The sequence below is a fragment of the Engystomops pustulosus genome, chromosome 3 (assembly GCF_040894005.1).
Source record: "Engystomops pustulosus chromosome 3, aEngPut4.maternal, whole genome shotgun sequence".
NCBI lineage: Eukaryota > Metazoa > Chordata > Amphibia > Anura > Leptodactylidae > Engystomops > Engystomops pustulosus.
The window spans coordinates 173,154,349-173,177,773 of record NC_092413.1 but is presented as its reverse complement, the minus strand read 5'-3'; the positions used below and the strand labels follow the sequence as shown (position 1 = coordinate 173,177,773).

General features: G+C 42.3%; 1 protein-coding gene across 1 annotated transcript in view; it reads left to right on the top strand.

Moving 5' to 3' along the window:
• RNF13 (ring finger protein 13) overlaps nucleotides 1-19,964 on the top strand; it is a 47,685-nt gene extending 27,721 nt beyond the window's left edge. Inside the window, exons 5-10 of the mRNA XM_072143046.1 lie at nucleotides 8,231-8,318; nucleotides 8,930-9,020; nucleotides 9,623-9,728; nucleotides 15,811-15,904; nucleotides 17,569-17,649; nucleotides 18,765-19,964. Of these exons, the coding sequence (XP_071999147.1) occupies nucleotides 8,231-8,318; nucleotides 8,930-9,020; nucleotides 9,623-9,728; nucleotides 15,811-15,904; nucleotides 17,569-17,649; nucleotides 18,765-19,153 (849 nt within the window). The 3' untranslated portion in view covers nucleotides 19,154-19,964. The remainder of the gene's footprint in view (nucleotides 1-8,230; nucleotides 8,319-8,929; nucleotides 9,021-9,622; nucleotides 9,729-15,810; nucleotides 15,905-17,568; nucleotides 17,650-18,764) is intronic.
• The last annotated feature ends 3,461 nt before the right edge of the window (nucleotides 19,965-23,425 follow it).

The window sequence follows — 23,425 nt, the reverse complement described above, 5'->3', positions numbered from 1 at the left end:
GGTGCGTCACCTAATGTCATGTGACCAGGGTGACATCTTTAAAGGTTCTTAAGCTACTTAATATTAGCAAACTATACCCCATGTACATATCTTCCCACCTAAAACAATCAGCAGCTTCTATGGACTTCTACTCCTCTCCATGCAGACTGCTGTGATTTCATGTGCTACAATATGCTGCGATTTAATGAGATATATGCTTAGTGTACAGTTTCTAATGCTACAAAAGCTATAGGACCTGCGATGATGTCTTCCTGGCCACATGACTTTATAGTTGCGTGCAGAGATGGCAAGGGGAGGAGCAGCTGGATTCAGCCCGAGTAGGCCACGCCTACCTCAACTCACTGTAGTTATAATTAGATACCAGGTAAAACTATAAAGTTGAATATATGGGAATCTCCGGGGAATAATTGTTAGCTAAAAGAAAGGTGTCAGAATCGTACTATAAGGTATTCTGATGGCAAGTTGTATGAAATAACGTTGGCTAGGGATCCCTTCCTGAAAGGAAGAGTTGAAACGCATCCGTTTTTACTTTTCTCATGGCGCTATGATTTTTTTATTTTTATGTATATCTATTAAATGTGTTTTTTAACCCAGGACTTTTTTCTGCTGAAATTTCCATATACTATTTGTGTTATATGGTGGTTGAAATAAAGTATGTGCAACTTTACCAGACTCCCTGCCAGATGCCCGAGTCCCAGAGAGAAAAATTTCAAATGACAACTCTACAATATACTCGCTGCTTTCTGGGTCACTCCTGGCTCCTTCCTCCTCCCTCCCTGATCTGGCTGACTGCAGACAATCTCTCCCTCTGGCACCTTAGTGCAAGCAGAAGATGGGGGTTGGGGGGGGGGGCGTCAGGTGGAGGGTGGAAGCCAGAAGAGAAGTGCTGTGGAAACGGCCTTGGTGCACTAACTGCCTCATTAGCATACAGATTAAAATGGGAATATCTTGAAAATGGTAAAAGGACAGAAATATTAAAGGTTTGCTGAAATTGCAGTGCATTTTGATATAACATGCTGCCATCAGTGGAGATGGTAGACCTCCATTACGCCTTGCATTGAATTAAGTATCTTTCAGCAGGCTGTGAGTTAAAGCTGAACAGCGAGGCACCGTGCTGGTGCCTGACACCAGGCCTTTTTAGGTAATCACATTTGCATTGCTTAATGTAAGATTCCATTACCTGCATGTGAAAATCTTTCTCCATGGAGACTTGTGGTCAATAGCATTCAGCTGCTCGGAGCTGAAGAAACGACTTTCAACAGGCAATTTCAGACTTTGTCTGTTTTACATTATCTCTCTTTATGTGCACTCCATCACCCTGGTTAGTTTGTAAATCCGGTGGCTGGAGGCCATTTATCTGAAAAAGTAATTTATGGCAGCCTGTCATCAAATTTTATTTTCATCTGTGACAACTACTCCCTGGTGGGTGACTGATTTTTCCAGGCCCTAATTTCGCTCAAAGGACATCTACCACCAAGATGAAGGATTGTAAACCAAGAACACTGACATACTACCGTATTTTTTGCGCTATAAGGCGCACCGGACTATAAGGCGCATTAGTCCGATGCGCCTTATATATGTAATAATTCCATATATAAGACGCATCGGACTATAAGGTGCGGGGTCCGGGGGCGTGGCGGAGGTCCGGGGGCGGAGCGGAGACCCAACGCGACGGGGAACGCGGGGAAGGTGAGGGGGAGGTGGAGGAGGGCAGCGGACCATACTTACATAGGTCCCCGCTACCGGAGACAGCAGATCTCCAGCGGGAACTGCAGACCACGCGGCAGAAGTTGTTCGTGCCGCGTGGTCTGCAGTTCCCGCTGGAGATCTGCTGTCTCCGGTCTCCGGTAGCGGGGACCTATGTAAGTATGGTCCGCTGCCCAGCGCCATACATAGGGCGCACCGGACTATAAGGCGCACTTTGGATTTCCACGGAAATCCAAGGCTTTTAAGTGCGCCTTATAGTCCGGAAAATACGGTAGTATGTGCTCCCTCTGGATGGATCTATACTTTAAAGCAGGGGTAGGGAACCTATGGCTCGGGAGCCAGATATGGCTCTTTTGTTGGCTGCATCTGGCTCTCAGACAGATCTTTAATAAATAGTGATGGCTGCTGTGTGTCTTAGACTGATCACTATAGCCCCGGTACCCCTGAGCACGCCATGTGTAGTGGCGAAACATGTTCGGGGGGGCTGTTTTGTACTTTTTAGATTCCGCAGTGTGTTAAGCGCCTCGCAATCTAGCGACTGCATAAGTTATATGCTTGTATGTGAGGGAATGATTGGAGATTAAGCATCAGGGCAAGATATAGGAATTTTACTCCCCCTTCCCCTCTTCCCCTTAGCTGGTTGAGGCTATGTAATAGGAGTAGTGTTGGGCTTTGAATGTGCCGTACCATAGCTTACATATTGGAGGTTTGAGAGTCACACTGGAGTGAGACTACCCAGCTGAGAAACAAACTGAGGACCCGGATGGTTCATATATAGACCTCTACCTAGACCCTATTGCCACTTGCCCTATATGCTCCATCCGCTGAGCACGACTGTTTGTTAGTTTTAAATTTCACGTATAGTCAAATGATCTCTGATCCATCCCTTTACTTTTTAAGATAATTAGTAATAAAAGTTAAATTTTATGTGACAAATGGGTGGTATTGTCCCCATAGGACAAACCTTTTTCTCTGCAGGGAGTAAGTGAATATTCTTTTTTTTTGCTGTGACTGCCTATCTACTTGCTATGTGCTGTAGCTACCTGTCTACTGGGAGGCATGTGGTGGGTGTCAGGGTTTGGTGTAGTGAACCCCCTGGACCACTGCAGATGATGATGTAAGCAGACACCTGGGACCGGACTCTAAGTGGCAACCAGTCTTCACCAGAGCCCGCCGCAAAGCAGGATGGTCTTGGTGCAGCGTGGTACCACCGTCGTTCCACAGGTGCGACTTATCCACGGTGGCAGCCAAAGTCGAGGTACAGGATCACTAGGCAGTCTCATGGTCAGGGACAGGTAGACGGTCAAGGTCAGCGAAGGAGCAGAATAAGGAACATGTCCGGGGTCACAACGGGAGGTCAACACTTGGGAATGCTGAGAGCTGCCGGTCTTCATAGGAACCGGGGACGTAAGCAGCGAGAAGCAGCAGCGCACTGGCTCATCAAATCTGCGAGTGCCAGCGCGGGAGCAGGAACGTAGAGAGGTGAGGGAGCTTGGAAAGGGGCACCGCCACGGATAGGGGCACTGGTGTGCCTGCGATCCAATGCGTAGATCGCAGGGGCACCCGTGACGCTGGGACTACCTATCTACTGGGGGGCATGTGCATATGGTACGGCTCTTACAGAATAACATTTTAAAATATGTGGCTTCATGGCTCTCTCAGCCAAAAAGGTTCCTGACCCCTGCTTTAAAGGAAACCTACCATTTCAAATGGTAGGTGTAAGCTGTAAACACCGAGCACCAGCTCAGGGTGAGCTGGTGCCGGTGCTTAGTTTCGTTAGTGTTAAAACCGCGGTATCGCGGTTTTAACACTTTTTAAACTTTATAGCCTGCGGCATTTCCTATGTAGGCGCGCGCAGGATCGTGCGCACGCAGCGCCGAAGCAGTTTCTGCTATAAAGTTTAAAAAGTGTTAAAACCGCGATACCGCAGTTTTAACACTAACGAAACTAAGCACCGCCACCAGCTCACCCTGAGCTGGTGCTTGGTGTTTACAGCTTACACCTACCATTTGAAATGGTAGGTTTCCTTTAAGCTTTCTATGCCCTTGTTTTTAAGAACAGGCTTAAACAAACTATGCAAATGGACCTGAGAGGCTCCATTAACACCTATGAAGCCAGAAGCCCCTCAGGCTCATTTCCATAATTTTAAAAGCTTTTTTTTTGTTGTTGTAAAAAAAATAGGGCATAAGAAGCTAAAAGAAGAGCAGATCCTGCCAGTGTGCTTGGTTTACAATCCTTGCTCCTGGTGGTAGATATCGTTTTAATGTCCATAGTTCGCCAATACACTGAAGATTCGTTATCAGGGGCCCTTGATTTGTGCCGTGTTGATCTGGTTCCTTAGCATGGGGTGTGGATAAAAGAATCTGAAAGTCCAAGCAGTCTATGCTTCTGCTTTAGTCATTTAGTATCCCTGGAACATCTCTTTTTCTAGGAGTTGTCTTGTGTCTCTCATACCTCCCAGGACATCTTGATTCACCTTGCAGGGAGCAGTATACTTTGTACTCTGAGGTTTTACCAGGCCTGAATGCTGCTTTCCTTTTCTGGAGAATGTTACTATTCTTATGATCTGAGTGGGTTGCACAGGGACAGAATGTGTAATGGCACACAGATCTCTATGGGTACAATACTCAGTTCATCTGTTTCTATGGCCACTTGTGCAATAACTATACTGCTGCCGGCCTCCCTGCTGTAGGCTTTATGCTATTTATATGCAAAGTTGTGTGAAGCTGAACTGCATATTTTACCAGGCCTCTTTATTCATTCCATTGGCACATGCATTGCAAGTTTGGGACCGTCCCCTAAATTATTTTGCCTCCTCTTGATAAAAGGGGTAGCGGTCAGGTTGGTCTCCTCTCATTTTTGCTCCTTGGTGTTCTATAAAAGTTTCTCCTTGTGCAGTGTCTTGTGGAATTGGTCCATGCCTCATAAAAGGTAGGAAGAGGCTAATGACTGCAAGGCATTTTATGCAGAGAAACATAACCTGGCACCGTAAAGAGGAGTCTGTTTGGCCTTTTGCTATAGAGTCCTCTTATTATGATGCTTGTTCTGCTCTAGCACATGAAATGCCAAAATACATTTAAAGCACAACTGAGTTTTTTTTTTTGTTTTTTTTTTTTCCCAAACAATCACTAGCTCTTGGGATAAAGCACAACTTTGTTTTATTAATTTCATTACCTTTTGTCCACCAGTTTTATTTTCTGTGAAAATGTATCCTTCAGATGGATTCTAACTTCTGATGGAGAGAGGCTTGTGCGCCTCTGCAGGATAGGGAGGTTGTGTGATGCTCTTTGTGTGTAGCTAGCAGAATATCTGTCTGTGCAGAAGTATCTTGCAAAGACTGGTGAGGTATTTTTCTCCCATTCCCCATCAGTTCCTCCACTTTTCAGCAAATAACACCCCAGACACTATCTACACAGCAGGAAACCTGTTGACCCTTAGTATTCACACAGTACAGACTTTACACTTTGTGTAACTATTTCATATCTGAAAAGTTGTGAGCCTCTCAGAAGACCCTTTAGACAATCACCAAAAAACATCCCATGACCCAATGACCTTTCAAGAACAATTTGCATATGGTACACCAGTGAGATTTGATGCAGGGGCACTGGCAGTGCAGTGGTATGTATTGCAATTAGCACAATGGCATATGATACATATGTTGTTGGGATTCTCTATGGTCTGTGGGATGGTTTTCTTAATACTAATTGAGTTCTCCCGGTTGTGTGGTCCCCAGAGGTAAGTCCGTCTGGACTGGTCAAGGAACTTGTTCTTCCTAAATAAAGATGTGGGAAAACTTGATCAGGTTTGTACCATTTTAACTTCCTACTGAACTGAAAACGTCACGGTGCCCTATTCATTTTACAGTGGGTACAATTTTGTTATATTTGACCAAAATACTAGTTTAAATGAGCTGGCAGAGGGGCTCCAGACCCATTCTACACAGCCAAGGATCGGTACTGAAGCAGTAATGGGGGCATGAATAGGTGTGTGTTACTACTGCGGCATTATAATGTGCTTAATAGGTGCACAAAGATGGTATAATACTCCAGAAAGTTGCTTTTACAATTCTTCGGATACGCTTTGTTTTTAGGTAGGACGTTATCCACCAGGCCTGCCGTGGAATTTTAGGAATGCCGGCCGGTTCTCCACAAGCTCCTATTTAAACACTTTCCTGGAACGGTTTAACTATTTCACAGAGCGGATTGCAAAGCATATTATTCTCTGACAGTATTTTAAGAAAAAAAAATATCCTTTGATTTATAAATCCAGCATCTGGCTCTGCTGTGAGTGCAGTGGAAGCAATACAATACTATAGTAAAACAATGGTTTTGTTTTGTTACACTCTAGTGAAGTACAACTAGGGGAAGAAAAATTCTGTAACTATATGGTTTTGCTGCAGATTTTCGTTTTAAGCCCCTCAGGTAGGGAATTGCATGTACATTCTAGAATCGCCTCACATGTAGAATCTCACTCCAAACTCATTGGAAAACGAACAGTTATATTTTGGGAGAGAACCCTCAGGCTGAGAGGCTGCAGGGGGAGTATCTCTTTAGACATCTACATCTTGGGTTCTATAAGGATGTTTCTGGTGTCAGATTAAATCAGAACATAAAGCCTGAGGTGATCGGAAAGAAAATTCTATGAGCTACAGAAGCGGAGATATGGGCAGGTATATTCTTAGTTGGGAATACAGATAGAGACAGAATCTTGTGGTTCTGGGAGCTATAGAACCAAAGCCTTGATTCTCTTCTTTAATCTGATACCAGACATCAAAAGTGACATGCTCCCTCTAGCCTCTAACACTGACTCTTCTCTGCTCATTTTTACATGACTTTGGAGGAGATTTATTACAGGTAAACATGTGGTATTTCTAGAAAGGCCACATCTGAGGGGCATGCTTGTTTGTAAAATGTATTGTAATCTGAAAATTTAAATAAATCTTGATTTAAAAAAAAATAAATTAGAACTGCAGGATCTGCTCTTCTTATGCCCTGATTTTTTTTTAAGACAAAAAAGGCTTAAAATCACGCAAATAAGCCTGAGGGGCTCCAGGTTCCATATGAGTTAATGGCGCCTTGAGCCCCTCTGGCTCATTTACATAATATTTAAAGCCCTTTTTTTCTTACAAACAAGGGCATAAGAAGCTAAAATAAGAGCAGACCCTGCCAGAGGGGACCCACACCAGTATGTCAGTGTGCATGGTTTACAATCCATCTATTGATAGATGTTTGATTGTCGAAAACTGCACCACTTTAGATGGATCTTTGAAGCCTTAAGCACAGAAAACCCACCCCTTCAGGAGATGGTCTAATAAGTCTGGACCCTCTTCTAGAGCATTATAGTATTTTCTCCAGCCATACTATGGAACGGTCATATACTGTTAATGGCTATTATTTTGTAAACATTTTTAAAAACATACTGTGTAAATACTGTCTAAGAAGGTGACTATGAACAGATATATAAACACATATGTTGCAATTCCTTGATGACTGGCAAGCAGGTTATTAATTGGCTCCAAAGTTAATTTATTTGAACATTTGGCAAAGTTTTTAAAAGTGGTGAATTAAGGGGAAGCTTTTATGTGTAAAACTGCTGATCTATGAGTATTTTATAGATTGGAAATAACTGTCAGTACCACATACTGGACTCCAAAACCTACAATGAACTGAATAGAAATACAAAGGTTTACAAATTCTTTACCATAAAACTAGTATTTGCTCAGCTCCCACTGCTCTAACAGGTATTATGAATGTGACCGATATTAGAATTTTTTCTTTTTACGCCCAGTTTACATCTGGGTCTCTGCTTTCCGTTATGGAGGATTACAACGAAAATACAGCAGACCTCCTGTTCCTCATAGGGCTCCATTAATAGCAGAAAGAATTACCCGGCTTATGAGCTATTTTGTCCTCTCTAAATAACGGATGAACATGACTGAAGCTGCGGAATAGATGTGTGAACCTGGCCCCATTAAGTAACGCGGAACGGTTCCAGGGGGCTCATTTTATCCTTAATATTCTCCTGTTCCTTTTATTTGTGTGGTTATACAGGCAGTCCCCTACTTAAGGACCCCCGACTTACAGACAACCCATAGTTAGACGGACCCCTCTGCCCCCTGTGATGTCTGGTGAAGCTCTTTGGAAGCTTTACTATAGTCCCAGACTGCTTAAAAGTGTCTGTAATGAAGCTTTATTGATAATCCTTGGTCCCATTACAGCAAAAAATTTTGAAACTCCAACTGTCACTGGGGCAAAAAAAATAATAATTCTGGAACTACAATTTATAAAATATACAGTTTCGACTTGCATACAAATTCAACTTAAGAACAAACCTACGGACCCTATCTTGTACGTAACCCGGGGACTGCCTGTAATTATATCACTCATTTTTAGTTTTTTTATTTTAGAGCTAAAATATTTCACAGTACAGCATTGTGTGACAACACCCATTGTACATCCTACTAAACTTATTTTCACTTTCCAGATGTGAGAAATGGGAGGTAATGGCTTGTGCTTCCTCATAGGTGTTGAATGCACAGAAGGCAGGATACAAAGCTGCAATTGTATACAATGTCGACTCAGATGACCTTATCAGCATGGGATCCAATGATGGTGTGTACTGTATAAATACATAACAAATGCTTTCTGATATAGAGGTGATGGCTAAAATGGAATATCAATATCCTTCCATGAAAACCCCTTGTAAGCTTGTGTCGCTATTCTTTCCACTCTGGGGTCCATATGGCTAGGGTGGTGTCCAGATATACATCTGACACAGTTTTAATCCATTTTTTCTGGTGAACAGAAAAAAATTTACATATAAATTGAACATTTATAGCGATGAACTACAGCCAAGCATTTAAACTCTAACACTCAAGCCCCTTTTTAAGTAACGCCCTGAGAATCTACACATAGTATATAACGTGTGTTAGGTTTTGTCTCAGATTAAGCTGTAACCATTAAATTACATTTAACCTTCAATAGATGGCGGTCCACTACAAGATAGTAAATCGGTACTCAACCCTTTGTTAGCACTGGCACTTTTTTCAGTGTTTCGTTGAATGAATGTATTACATGTGAAATATCATGGCCTATTTAGATGGTTTCAAAAGTTATGATATTTGAGCGTTGAGCTAAAAGATGTTTTAAACCCATTTTAAAACCCACAAACCAATCTATTTTAAATATTTCATTCCATTTTTAATTCTTTTTCTGTTTTTAAGTTGACATACTCAAGAAAATTGACATTCCATCAGTCTTTATTGGAGAGGAGTCTGCAAAGATAATGCGGGATCAATTCACCTGGGATAAAGGGTAGGTGTGCCTTTTTGTCTCCAAAACCGGTCTCCTGCTTTCTCGCATTGGCAGATTCTTACATTCAGACTTGTAGACGCACAATGTTTACCAGAGAAGCTTTCTGTCTCAGTGTTTCTGCTGGATACACCAAACGTCAGTCCAGCAGCTCAACGTTTGCACTGGCAAAGTTACTCAAGAGCAACAAAACTAAGTACATTTGTCATACCCTATGTTCTAGGGACCTTTGGCTGCTGCCACGCTGGGAATAATGAGTGGGTTAGCTGCCACAAATGTGCCAGTGGATAACACACTGAGATAAATCGTACTGGCACAGTTGATCACGATATTGCTATATTCTGGATATCCATACTTTTGTAGGAAAAGATTTGATCACTTTGACTATATATTTAAATCCCTGCTCTTCGTGTGTTCTGAGTTGCTCCATGGACATCAATCTATGACTAATAGCTAGAGTTTAACACCTTTTTATATGACCTTTTTATGGAACTTGTTACAAACTGGCTGTATTTATATAATGCCGCATTGTTTAGTATACTGTAAATAATGTGACGTGGCTTCTCCGACATCTCTGTGTTTTTGCTTTTTGTTTCTCTGCTTAGTGCATACATAGAATTACAGCCTGATGGAAACCTGCCTCTGGAATACTACTTAATACCATTTCTAATCATTGTTGGGATTTGTCTGGTGCTGATTGTCATTTTTATGGTATGTAGCAGAGTCCACAATGTTCTTTATTTTAGCTTTGTCCTTAGTAACTCACAACGCTATATAAAAGGAGCTGACATACTGTACACTTGTTCACTAAATATATGCTGCATATTTGGAAAATCCTATTAAATGGAGACATGGTAAGAGTTATTTTGTTAAATTTTCATTGCAGACTTCAATGGTCACTGTTTGGAGTGAATTACTTTCTTAGTCATTTTTACTTTGACTCCTGGCATGCCCCCTCAATGCTTCCTCTAGGATCGGAGGAGGAGGGAGGAGAACAGTGAGTCTCCATCCACCAGCTGGAAGTTCACGGAGATCAAAGATGCAGGAAAATGCTGACCATCACATAATGACTAGAAGGTGTTACACCTTGGTGGCCCCATTGCCCTTTACCTGAAATAAGTAGAACATTCAGAAGTCCTAGCCAAAATCTACAGATATGTAGACAAAAAACATATTCTGTCCTTCTTGGAAACTAGATATTATCTAGATGCTTAGGTTGTGGTTCAAGGTTGGATAGATATGCAAATAAAATAATACAATATACGGTATGTCTCCCATGATTTAAAAAAAAAAGCGCTATGGAATATGATGGTGATGTATAAAGATTATTACTATAATTTCCCCAGCACCACGACGGCACCAACCAGAGAGGGATCCGCCCCCAGGGACAGGAAACCTGAGCTTAAAAACCGCGCTCCTCCTATCCTGCCTCAGTGGTTTCCTGTCCCTGGAAGGGACCTGAGCTTCTCTGGTTTGTTATTTTAGAACCGCTGGTTGGCGGTTCAGGTATCACTTACCAGCGGAGGCCTCCATCCAGGGAGTTGCACCCGTGGTCGGCCGACTTCTCCCGCCTCTAGGACCAGGCGCGCGCACGCAGAGCGCCTTTTAAACCCGGTCCGGCGCATGGCAGAGAGCGCGACCGGAAGTAAGAAGTACTTCCGGTTTGCGGGGCCGTGTTTCCCTGACACGCCGCCAAGATCCAGGAGGAGCCCAGGGACTGTAGTACTCCTCCTTGGGTGAGTCTTTTATTATACCAAGTAGTGTTTTACTGTTTCTTGGGACTCTTCTGGAGTGGAAAAACTCAAGAGTCAAGGCGGTACCGGAAGGGGGGGGCGGAGCCTATTTTTTATAAAAAGACCGGGCTTTCAGGTGAATGGCGCTCTAACACTCTTTCAGTATGGCAGAAAGACGTGATGCTCCTGAGCCCTTGAGGACCCCGACTCCGGTAATTCAGGGTGGTGAGTGTTCTTGGGGATTTCTTTTCTGTGGTTTTCTGACACTAATGCCAATTTTCTAAAAAACTACTTTTTAGGGAGAAGAGGTCCCCAAAAAAGCTACCAAAAAAAAAAAACCATCACAGGGATTGTAAAATCTGTAGTCGAAAGTTGCCTACAAACTATGAAAAAAGTACTTGCTCTGCATGCATTGCAAAGATTATGGCAGTAGAGTCTTCTTCTTGGCTGGAATCTTTGCGGTCTGTCATTAGAGAAGAAGTGCAGGTGTCAGTTAAAAATATCATTGACCAACAACCTACCTTTATAGGAAAAGACCTTCCGGGACCCTCCTCAGCTACTCCCATGGAAACATTATCCGTATCAGGGGAGGAGGGAGAAAAGGGGGATGACTCTTCAGTCTCAGAAGAGGAACTGTCGGGACGTCCTTTATTTTTAGCGGAAGATACTGAAGGGCTATTGAGGATGGTTAGATCCTCCATGGATATAGAGGAGAAAAAACCTCATAAATCAGTACAAGACATAATGTTTGAGGGGCTGACGGAAAGGAAAAGGCGTACCTTTCCAATCCACGATACCATACGTTCCCTGATCACTAAAGAATGGCAAAACCCCGATAAAAAATCCTATATCCCTAGGGCAATTAAGAGAAAATACCCCTTTGAGGAAAACGCTACGTCCACCTGGGGCCTTCCACCAAAAGTGGATGCTTCTATTATTAAAATCTCCCGTGGCGCCTCTTTACCCTTTGAGGATATTAATGCTCTAAAAGACCCCATGGATAGAAAAGCAGAGGGTTTTCTCAAGAAATCATGGGAGTATGCGACCACTTCCTTCAGACCAGCAGTAGCGGCAACCTGTGTGGCTCGCTCACTCCTGTTATGGTTAGACCAGCTTGGGGGGGATATCCAGAACAAAGTCCCTAGAGAATCCCTAAAAACCTCAATAGCAGGTATTCAAAAAGGGGCGGCTCTACTGGCCGATGCTTTGGTAGATATATTAAGACTTTCAGCTAGATCAGCAGCCTTGTCTAACTCAGCCAGAAGGGCGTTATGGTTAAAAAATTGGTCAGGGGATATAGCCTCTAGAGGTAAACTATGCGGCATCCCCTGTGACGGTAATTTTTTATTTGGTCCCATCTTGGACGATTTGTTGGAAAAAGCAGGTGACAAAAAGAAAGGGTTTCCTATTACCTCTACTCCTAATAAACCTAGATCCTTTCGGTCCTTTCGTAGATCAAGGTACCAAAGGAGGGATAGAGAGAACAGACCAGGTCCATCCAGACCCACTCAGCCAACTAGGGGTTACTTGTTCGGCCAACAGCATACGCAGTCTAGGCAGGCCACTTCCCGGCCACAATGACGCGAGGCCCCAGGTGGGGGGAAGATTATCCCACTTCCTCCCCGCCTGGGAACACATTTTCATGCAGTCAGTGGATTCTCAGTTCCATATCTCGGGGGATAAAACTGGACTTCAAGAACTTTCCTCCTCAGAAATTCAGGATAACAAGAGTTCCATCGGGAGAGAAAGGCAACATGATGGCGGAAGTGACCGAATTACTCTCCAAAAAGGTACTGTGCCCAGTCCCAATAGAGGAAGAACGACTAGGGTTCTACTCAACTCTATTCTGGGTAGAAAAACCAAGTGGCGCCTTAAGAACTATTATAAATCTGAAAGAGTTAAACAGTTTCTTACAGGTACCAAGCTTCAAAATGGAAACGCTAAAGTCAGCGGTAAATCTGCTATATCCGGGATGTTTTATGGCGTCAATCGACCTTACAGACGCCTATTACCATGTACCTATTCACCCGGATTATCAGAAGTACCTAAGGTTTGCGATTCAGTTAGGTCAAAAAATAGGACATTTCCAATACAGAGCCCTCCCTTTTGGTATTGCCATTGCACCAAGGGTTTTTACAAAAATTATTTCAGAAATGTCAGCCTTCATCAGACTAGATCAGGGGCTTTTCATACCTTACCTAGACGATTTTCTTCTGGTGGGGCCTTCAAAAGAAGCAGTAGAAGAACAAGTAATCAGAGTTCGGAAAATTCTAGATTCTCTGGGATGGCTAGTCAACATAGAAAAATCAGAAATAGTCCCGTCCCAACAGAAGCTCTTTCTGGGGGTTCTCCTAGACTCAAATTACCAAAAGACCTTTCTCCCCCGGGAAAAACAGGGAAGAATAAGAGAAAGTATAATAAATATAAAAAGGTCCTCACGTACAACCATCAGGAAAGGTATGTCCCTGCTAGGGAGTCTAGTGGCCACCATTCCCGCAGTTCCCTGGGCTCAATTTCACATAAGAACCTTACAGTATTTTCTTCTGCAAGTTTGGGACAAAAATCCTTCTTCCTTAGACAAAGAGATACATATACCAGAGTTAGTAAAGGAATCTCTAAATTGGTGGTTGGATCGTATAAATTTAGAGAAAGGTCTCCCCTGGGTTTCAAGTCCAGAAAGAATCATTACAACAGACGCAAGCCCATGGGGTTGGGGTGCACACTTGGAAGGCAGAATATTTCAGGGCCAGTGGAGCACCCAGGAAGCAATCCTCTCATCAAACGGCAAAGAACTACGAGCCATTTTAAAGGGGCTGGAAGCAGCTCTACCTTTCTTGAGGGACAAAAACATTGTAGTAAGATCAGACAATACCTCGGCAGTAGCCTATATAAACAAGCAAGGGGGTACAAGGGGTCCACACCTCATGCAGATAGCCTCTCAGATTTTTCAGCTGGCAGAGTCACACCTAGCGTCACTGAAGGCAGTATACATAAAAGGGGCAGAAAATACCCAAGCAGACTTCTTAAGCCGCAACATCATCCGTCAGGGAGAATGGGTTCTCAATGGGAAAATCTTCAACCTGATAACCAAAAGGTGGGGGGTCCCAGAAATAGACCTTTTTGCCAACAGAGAAAATCGAAGGGTAAAACATTTTTTCTCCATAGATTACAGGGATCATCCATTAGCAATAGATGCCTTCTCCCAAAATTGGGGAGACCATCGCCTGTTATACGCTTTTCCCCCCATGATCCTGATTCCCAGAATTCTGGGGAAGATAAAGCGGGAAAAGGCAAAAGTCATCCTCATCGCCCCCTTTTGGCCTCGCTGTGCTTGGTTTTCAAGTCTGAGAGACATGTCAATAGCGGACCCATGGGTTCTGCCAGAATGGAAAGACTTGTTATACCAGGGCCCTATTTATCATCCAGAAGTGAGGGGGCTTCATCTTACGGCATGGCTATTGAGAGGTTGATTCTTGAGAAAAAGGGTCTGTCAGGTCAAGTCATTTCGACCCTCCAAAAAAGTAGAAAGCCCATCACTTACAGGATTTATTTAAGAACTTGGAAGGCTTTCTTTAGGTTTATGGGTCAGAGACCAATTGATATGTATAATCCAGATTTTAGTAACATTCTGGGGTTTTTACAACTAGGCCTAGAAAAGGGTCTGAAACCATCCACACTGAAAGTCCAGGTGTCGGCCCTTGCAGCTCTGTTCGACCAGGATGTGGCCAACCATCCTTGGGTGGCTAGATTTATTAAGGCTTCCATAAGACTTTGCCCTACCACTAGGTCAAGCTTTCCGCCCTGGGATTTATCCTTAGTATTAAAGGCACTGTCAGGTCCCCCTTTTGAACCTTTAGAAAATCTCTCTCTAAAACTACTTACCTTTAAGGTTGTATTTTTAGTAGCCATTACCTCTGCTAGGAGGGTAAGTGAGATTGCTGCACTATCCCGTAGGCCTCCATACTTTACTTTATTTCCCGATAAGATTGTATTAAGACCTGACCCCAAGTTCCTTCCGAAGGTAGTCTCGGACTTCCATAGGTCTCAGGATATAGTTCTGCCCTCCTTTTGCTCAGAACCTAAGTCAGATAAGGAAAAGTCCTTCCATAATCTGGATGTCAGGCGTAGTGTACTTCAATATTTGGAAAGTTCAGAATTGTTCCGTAGGACAGATAGTCTGTTTGTTCTCTTTTCAGGGAAGAACAAGGGGACAAATGCATCATCAACGACTATCGCTAGATGGATCAGGGCTACCATCCAGTTAGCTTATGAAGTAGCCGAAAGATCTATTCCAGAAAATATTCATGCCCACTCCACCAGAGCTCTGGCAACATCATGGGCAGAGTTCAGACATGCCTCATTAGAACAAATATGTCAAGCTGCATGTTGGTCTACCCCCCACATCTTCTTTAAACACTATAGGTTGGATGTGGCGGGTTCTCTCGACCTTTCCTTCGGGAGGAAGGTTCTCTCCTCTATTATCCCTCCCTAAAGTTTTCTTCTCTGAAAATCTCTCTGGTTGGTGCCGTTGTGGTGCTGGGGAAAACAGAAGTTACTTACCGGTAATGATGTTTCCTCGTACCACGACGGCACCTGGTATATTCCCACCCGGGTGTTGTTCTTACTTTTTCTTGGTGTCGGTCAATTGGGTGTCGCAAAAAAAAAAAATAAATATATAGATATATGTATGTATATGTATAATTTTCATATACATATGTGTATATGCCCACATACTACACATGCATGGAAAATTTTTTCTGATGTATTAACGATGAATCTCTTCCAAGTCTCTGTAACCCACTGAGGCAGGATAGGAGGAGCGCGGTTTTTAAGCTCAGGTTTCCTGTCCCTGGGGGCGGATCCCTCTCTGGTTGGTGCCGTCGTGGTACGAGGAAACATCATTACCGGTAAGTAACTTCTGTTTTTTTTTTTTTTTTTTATTGGCTAGAATCTACGTTGTAGCTATTTTTTGTAAAAGACTACTAATACAATAAAGCCTATAAAGAAGTTACATTACAAGACTAATACCATCTATCTGCGTTTGATTTATATAAACTTAGATCACCAAATTCGTGCAAGATCGACACAGAGCAAGAAGAAACCGACTGCGCAAAGACCAGCTGAAAAAACTTCCGATTCATAAATTTAAGAAAGGTAAGATAATGAGGAGATATAACTATTCAGCTCTTTAGGGTTTGGGTATAAATTATCTGAATTGCTGCACTTTAAAGGACACCTGTCAATTAGGTCTGTGTCACTAGCCCTGTCTGCACTACCTGTTGGAGCAGCTCACAAGGATCCATCGCAGCCTTTATCTAGTCAATTCATACATTAATCATTGTAAAATCTTCTTAATTATGTAAATTAGGCTGGTCACATGGTCAGAGGCAGTGATGTCACCCGTTACCCCTCTCCTCCCCCTGCTCATGTCTGTGTGTAATGTATAGTAAAGACACAGCTAGTGTCTGTGCTTTACCTGCTGACATGCTGCATCCTCCCATGCACATGTGTGAGACACAGACATCAGCTACACAAGTACCTGACATGTTCTGCTATACACATGGCTGCCTGGAGCTGTTGTATCTCTCCTATACACACACAGGCTGCAGGGGGCGCCAGCACCAGGAAGCACATGGAAGAGCCATTACACAATTATACCTCACATCATTATACAGGCTGTCAGTCATGTATATAGGAGTATCTCATACACACAGGCTGCAGGGTCCGCCAACACCAGGAAGCACATGGAGGAGCCATTACACCATTATACCTCACACCATTATACAGACTATCAGTCAAGCACTGGGGGTGTGACTATGCCTCCCACTCATGAATAAGCTGGACAGCTTGAATATAATAATGCTTCATTGGACATCTCACAGGTCATTTGCATACAGCTTTAGGACCTCATTGCTTAAGTTTACAGGCATGTAGAGAGACAATGCAGAGATAGAGGCAATGCTTTCTAATGGCAGTTTATGAAAATATATTTAGGTTAGGGGGGTTATTTTGCATGACGGGTTCTCTTTAACCGCTTTTTCCTGGCCACTCCCATGGGACTAGGGACACAGCTCTATATACAGAATGGTAAACTTTGATCCAACTTTTTTTTTTATGTAAAAGACAGTTTTACTATAAAAAAAACTTTGGCAGTGTGTACACTATTCTCTGTTTGGACATGAGGGAGCCAGAACATGTGCTCTTGATGACAGGTTCCCTTTAAACGCACTGTTTCATGGAATAGTTTATACAAAAAATAAATTCCATGGAAGGGTGAAGGTGGCGTTCATGTTGGTCAATTTATGTTGTCGTGTTTGAAATGTGACTGCAGCACACCCACAGACATGACCAAAATGTCACCCAGCTTAAATGTCACATTCATTAAGTGATGCAGCTGGTAAAGCTACACCAAAAAGTAGCAGTTTCACAAAAACGACCACAAATGACTCCAGTCTTCATAAATTGGCCCCTCTTTATGTTGAGCAGCTTGTTGTCTTACATTTCTGACTTGCCTTCTACATTGTGTAGCTCCACTATATACAGTGTTAGTTGTAGGGAGAAGTGGAAAGGTTCAGCTGCGTCTCCTTGTACGGTAAAGTTTATGTAATGTTTCCAAATGCTGAGCAGCTTAAAGATGTGTAAATATTTAGATGCTACAAGAATTTGCGTTCAACATCTGTAATGAATCAGGAACCTGGAAGAAAGACAACTTAGTCCTGTGCGCTCGGCTATATTTAGCTCCGTGTCCTATGAGCATCACTTTTTCTTTTATTTTTGGTAACTCCTTTTAATGCTGCAGATTCCCTTTCATCTTGCAGGTGATGAGTATGATGTGTGTGCAGTTTGCCTAGATGAGTATGAAGAAGGAGATAAGCTGCGAGTATTGCCGTGTTCACATGGTAAGGAAGTTGTTTGGGGGGGGGGGGGCCCATGGGGCTGGCTATATGGTTTGGGGGGGGCCCATGGGGCTGGCTATATGGGGGGAGGGGGGGTCATGGGCCTGGCTGGCTATATGTGGGAGGGGGTATGGAGGCTGAGTGGCTATATGCCCGGGGGGGGAAATATAAAAAAATATATAAATATATATTTTAAAAAAAACTAAAAATTCGAATTGCCCCCCCTTTCCCTAGAAGTCATATAAATATACAGTAAAATAACAGTAAAAATCATAAACACAATAGGTATTGCCGAGTCCGAAAATGCCCGAACTATCAAAATATAATAGTTTTTTCACTGTATTTAATCCCGTGACGGAAAATAGTGCCCAAAGTCGCAAATGGTATCAATAAAGTGATCAAAAGGTCGTACAGTCCTAAAAATAGAAGCATTAAAAACGTCATCAAAATTTACAAAAAATGACACCACCCACAGCTCTGTACAAGTATGAAAAAATTATTAGTGCCAGAAGCCTTTTGTACAGGTGTAAATGTATGAAAACATTGCAAAACCTATACAAATTTGGTATCCCCGTGATCGTACTGACCCAAAGAATGAAGTAGACATGTCAGTTAGGGCACACAGTGAAAGCCGTAAAATCCAAGCCCACAAGAAATGGTTCAAATGTTATTTTTCATTTTCACAGCATTCAGAATTTTTTTCCCGCTTCCCTGTATGCGGCATAGAATATTAAATTACCATTACTATGAAGTGCAAATTGTCACGCAGAAAACAGCTCTTTACATGACTCAAAAACAAAATAGGGCCTGGTCCTTAAGGGGTGAAGGAAGGTTGATGACATAAGCACAGCACACTTTTTCCTTTTATTTTAAGTTACAAAAATTTGCACATTTTATTTGGGTTACGTCTCAAAAATTGATTCTTTTTGGTTTTGCTTTTTAAAACGAGTAAATGTTCGGGGGGGGGGGGGTATGAATACTTTTGCAAGTCTCTGTTGCATTGTGGATTAAAAAATATAGCCAATAAATTACTTGTTATCCTTTTTGTAAACTTTTATCGCTCATGGAAATAATTTCACACAATTTGTAAAGATGTCTAATCCATTTTCCCTTCTCAGCCTATCACTGCAAATGTGTTGACCCCTGGTTAACAAAAACAAAGAAAACCTGTCCTGTCTGCAAGCAAAAGGTCATCCCATCTCAAGGAGATTCTGATTCCGATTCGGACAGCAGCCAAGAAGATAATGATGTCTCCGAAAACACTCCGCTGCTACGGCCCGTCCCATCTGCCAGCACACAGTCATTTGGGGCGATGTCTGAATCGCGCTCACAGCAGAGTATAGTGGAGTCTTCTGATGACGATGACGATGATGATGAAGACGATGACGCGTGTGACGATGATGCAGATGACAGTGACAGCAGCGATGAGGAGCACAATACTGGAACAGTGGTGGTGCATCTGCAGCACAACCTGGAAGGAGACGCTCGGGAAAGGAACACTGTTTGATTATTATATGGCGTCACATGTGAAGTGGTTGCTGCATTTGATGCTACGTAATATTCTTGTAGGTTTTCATCAAGAAGGGCTTTAGCGAGGAGCCAAATTCTGCCTACTGTTAGGTCTTGGAGGCAAATTAAAAAAATATATAAATGTACAGAATATTTGAGAAAAGCTGCTAGGTAATGAATGCTTTAGTACTAGTACTGGGCACTAGTGACAAGACGTGGACACGACCAATCCGTATCTGCATGCGTTTTATCTTCTCTGCACTGGGACATGTCACGGGCTCCCAAGCACAGACTAGAGGTGCTGCATTTCAATGTATACGCTTTGCTATGCACAATGGACATCCTTTTAAAGACTTCTTTATACTAGGTATCCAGAGGGGGTACGCATGGCATACTATTATGGAAGTGACCAATGTGGCTAAGACGCCATCTTCTAGCTCAACTGCGGCTTTACAATGTAGATTGTCACCAATACAATAAATGGGTCAGCCGATATTTTAATTATTTATTATGCAGCCCAGTTATTTGCTGCTGCAGCGACACAGACAGTTAGTGCTTATAATAACATAAAAAATTTTGTTTAATAGAAAAAAAATCTCTCCGGAAGAGAAAAGTATATTTTATGGTTTTCAACTTTGTATAATTTCTCTGGATTTATGCACTTTCGGGCAGAAGCTTCTATTCACAAATTTATCCACTGTATTATGAAGATTATATTCATGTAGAAAGTCAATATACTTGTGTAAACTTCAACGTTTTTATATCACATTATGTCAGGTCTCAAAATAAAAGCTAGATTTCCCACCTGATGGCAAGTGGTTTATCTTCTGCTCTTTCAATTCAGGCTATTTTTATAAGTAACCTTATTAGTAAAAATGCTGCTGAAGGTTTAGATGCAAGTCCCTCCTTTTTATAGTCTCAATTTCCCAAGGGGAAACTTATGGCTTTGGCTAAGTAAAAAAAATATATAATATATATATATATATATATATATTGTGCAGTTTACCAATAAAGTTACCATGTTTTTCGGACCAAAGGACACACTTTTAGCAGGAAAACTTAGTCTTATAGTCCAAAGGTCGGGGCATCCAGTACACCCTCCTGACCACTGTCCTGGAGAATGGGTGAAGTGCTGACAAAGCATTTTACTCGATCTTTGCTTGTCCTGACATGACTATTTCTAGAGTTATTTCAGAAGCACTTAAATGATCTTGTGCTTCTTGCATCATTGCAATGTCCATAAACTTTTTCATGTGGCCAGAGATGATGACGTGACTGGGACTGGATATGAAATGTGTGTGTGTATGTAGCAGTGTGTGTGTGCGCTCAACATGGAATTTTAAAATTTGGCATCAAATATATTTCCTTTTCATTGTAGTGAGATTCTATTTAAAATGACACTAGAACTGTTTTTAGGTGCCACAGCTCAGAACATATCTCTGTAGGCCGCATGGAGGAGGATTATGACTAGGAGGGAGCTGATGGATGTATTGTGCTACAAGCCGCTACATTGGCAAGAAAAGCACATATAAGGAAAGTTTAATTGCTAGATATGAGAAATTGGGCCTAATGTTTGTAAAGGCAATAGTCACAACACATTTTCAATAGAATTCATTATATGGAGAATTATGATCTGAAAAAAAAAATTGTTCAAGGAAAAATGTGTGCAATGAATAATGGAAAAAAGACAAGAATACACTGAAAATAAGCCCTATTTTTTATAAGACTCCATCTTAATTTCAGAGAGACGGTAGCTATAGGTGTCTGCAACAACCGCCAATGACGTAGAAAGACTTGATCGATTCTAAATTAATTCTTGGTCAATGCGCTGGATGTGCTGTGCATGTACAATGAAATAGGGTTTCATGCACTCAGCTTCGTATGTACATGAGCAACTGAAGAAAAAAATTAATGAAGATTAAAGAAAGGGACAGTGTTGGCCAAGACCACTCTAAATGCTCCCTTTTGCTTCTCTGAAAAACTGGAAAAAAAAATTATATATCCATCTATGTAAAGTAGTCACTATTGGAAGATCTAAGAACATGATGTAGCAGCAAAGGAAACTTGTCCCTCTGGTTTTGTATGCAGCAATTTAATTTTAGAATTAAAGACCTTTTTATTGTGTGTAGAGTGAATACAGCAGCTGCTGAGCGCTTGCACACACTTGAGAAATGAACCACCTTGTTAAGTCAGTGGCATCTGCTGATGTATTGTACCTCCGCACATTCTAGCACTATGGTGCCTTTCACAGAAAAAAGGGAGGCTTTTGTGCCCCGCTACCCAACCACTGCCTGGAACAACTATAGGATTTGCTGCCTTTGGTTCTAAGAATATACTGCAAATGTATTATGTAAATGACATAATGTTACAGAGTAAACCACTTAAAGAGGACCTGTCACCTAAATTTTTGGCACTAGGCGCTGCTTACTAAAGTAAGCAGCGCCTAGTGCTTTATCAAACGCCGCAGTGCTAGAGTGAAACCTCCGGTAATGCTATCAAACACTGCGGCGGGGTACAGTGTAATCATCGGACAGCTTGCAAAGCTGTCGGATGTATTCATGAGGGGGCGGTCCGAGGCGCTGTCTCTTCCCCGGTCCGCCCCGCTCGCTCCATAGGCCGGCAGTGACTGCCTCGCGCTAGGCGGCAGTCACCGCCCCTAGCCACGCCCCAACTCTGCCCCCTCATGAATACGTCGGACAGCTTTGCGAGCTGTCCAACAATTACATTGTACCCTGCCGCAGTGTTTGTTAGCCTTACCGGAGGTTTCAGGTAACGCTATCACTAACACTGCGGCGTTTGATCAAGCACTAGGAGCTGCTTACTTTAGTGCCGATAAATTGGGTGACAGGTCCTCTTTAAAGTGAAACCAAGCCGCCATAAAGAACACTGCATAGGCCTGTTGCTATGGACTCCTAAAACATCTGGCTTTTAAGGTGTCGGACCTGAATGTGCTTTTATGTGCATTGGGTTTTGGTTGAGCCAGTGGTGGTTTTCTTTGCAGTCTGGATATGATATACATTTAATGTATAGAGCCTAGGATAGGGGTGTCTGATAGGACAAACCCCTTCACCCAGGAAAAAGTCTCCTCTTTACTTATGACTCCCAGAAATCTTTTATTTTTATTTTTTTTTTACTTATGGGTATATGACTGAGATTTAACACAAATTTGAAAATTCTAGAAAGGACTTGACGGAACCTGAAACCACTGGACTCGATATACATTCCTAGATTATTCCAATGATAAGAGGTTTGGTCCAGGAAATCTCACACGAAACAGGTTCCTCAGATAGAACACACTAGTGGGCAATGTCCTTTTACATATACACACAAATTATCTGAGTAGGAATTACATAGAACACATCCTTATGTTTTGTCTATTAAGGCCCCTTTCATGCAAACGTATGAAAACAACTGTAAGCTACCCGTACCATACTATTTTCATACAGGTAACATATGCCCCATAAATGTCAATGGGCAATACGCACATCCAGTTCCATGGCCGTATTTTCCACCTTACTGTACTGTGAGTGAGACAGTAAAAACAAATGTAGAGTAAAAAAAAATGACAGAAGTCTATGGGAACATTTAAAGTGTAACTTTACTATTTTACCAAATTATTATATTTGATTCTCCTTTAAAAACAAACAGAATGATGCCTACTTTGTGCTGCTCGTCCTTTTTCTTTCTACAGTTATGGCATTTTCTGAATGTGTTTAACAAAATTCTAATGTCTCAGTCTATGCCCTCAAGCTGAGTCCCATTAGCTTCCCCACAGATTCCATGATGCCTTGTGTTTTCTCAGGGTGCATTCACACGATGGGTTGCGTCGCATTGTGCTTTGCGTTTTTGACGCATTCCGCTGGCTTCAGCCTTGATTACATGCTAAGGTTACATTGCGTTTCCAATGCATCTGCTAAAACGCAATGTGACCATATCATGTTACAGGCGGTCCCCTACTTAAGGACACCCGACTTACAGACAACCCATAGTTACAGACAGACCCCTCTGCCCACTGTGACCTCTGGTGAAGCTCTCTGGATGCTTTACTATAGTCCCAGACTGCAATGATCAGCTGTAAGATGTCTGTAATGAAGCTTTATTGATAATTCTTGGTCCAATTACACCAAAAATTTTGAAACTCCAATTGTCACTGGGGCAAAAGAAAAAAAAATTGTCTAGAACTTCCATTATAAAATATACAGTTTCGACTTACATACAAATTCAACTTAAGAACAAACCTCCAGACCCTATCTTGTATGTAACCCGGGGA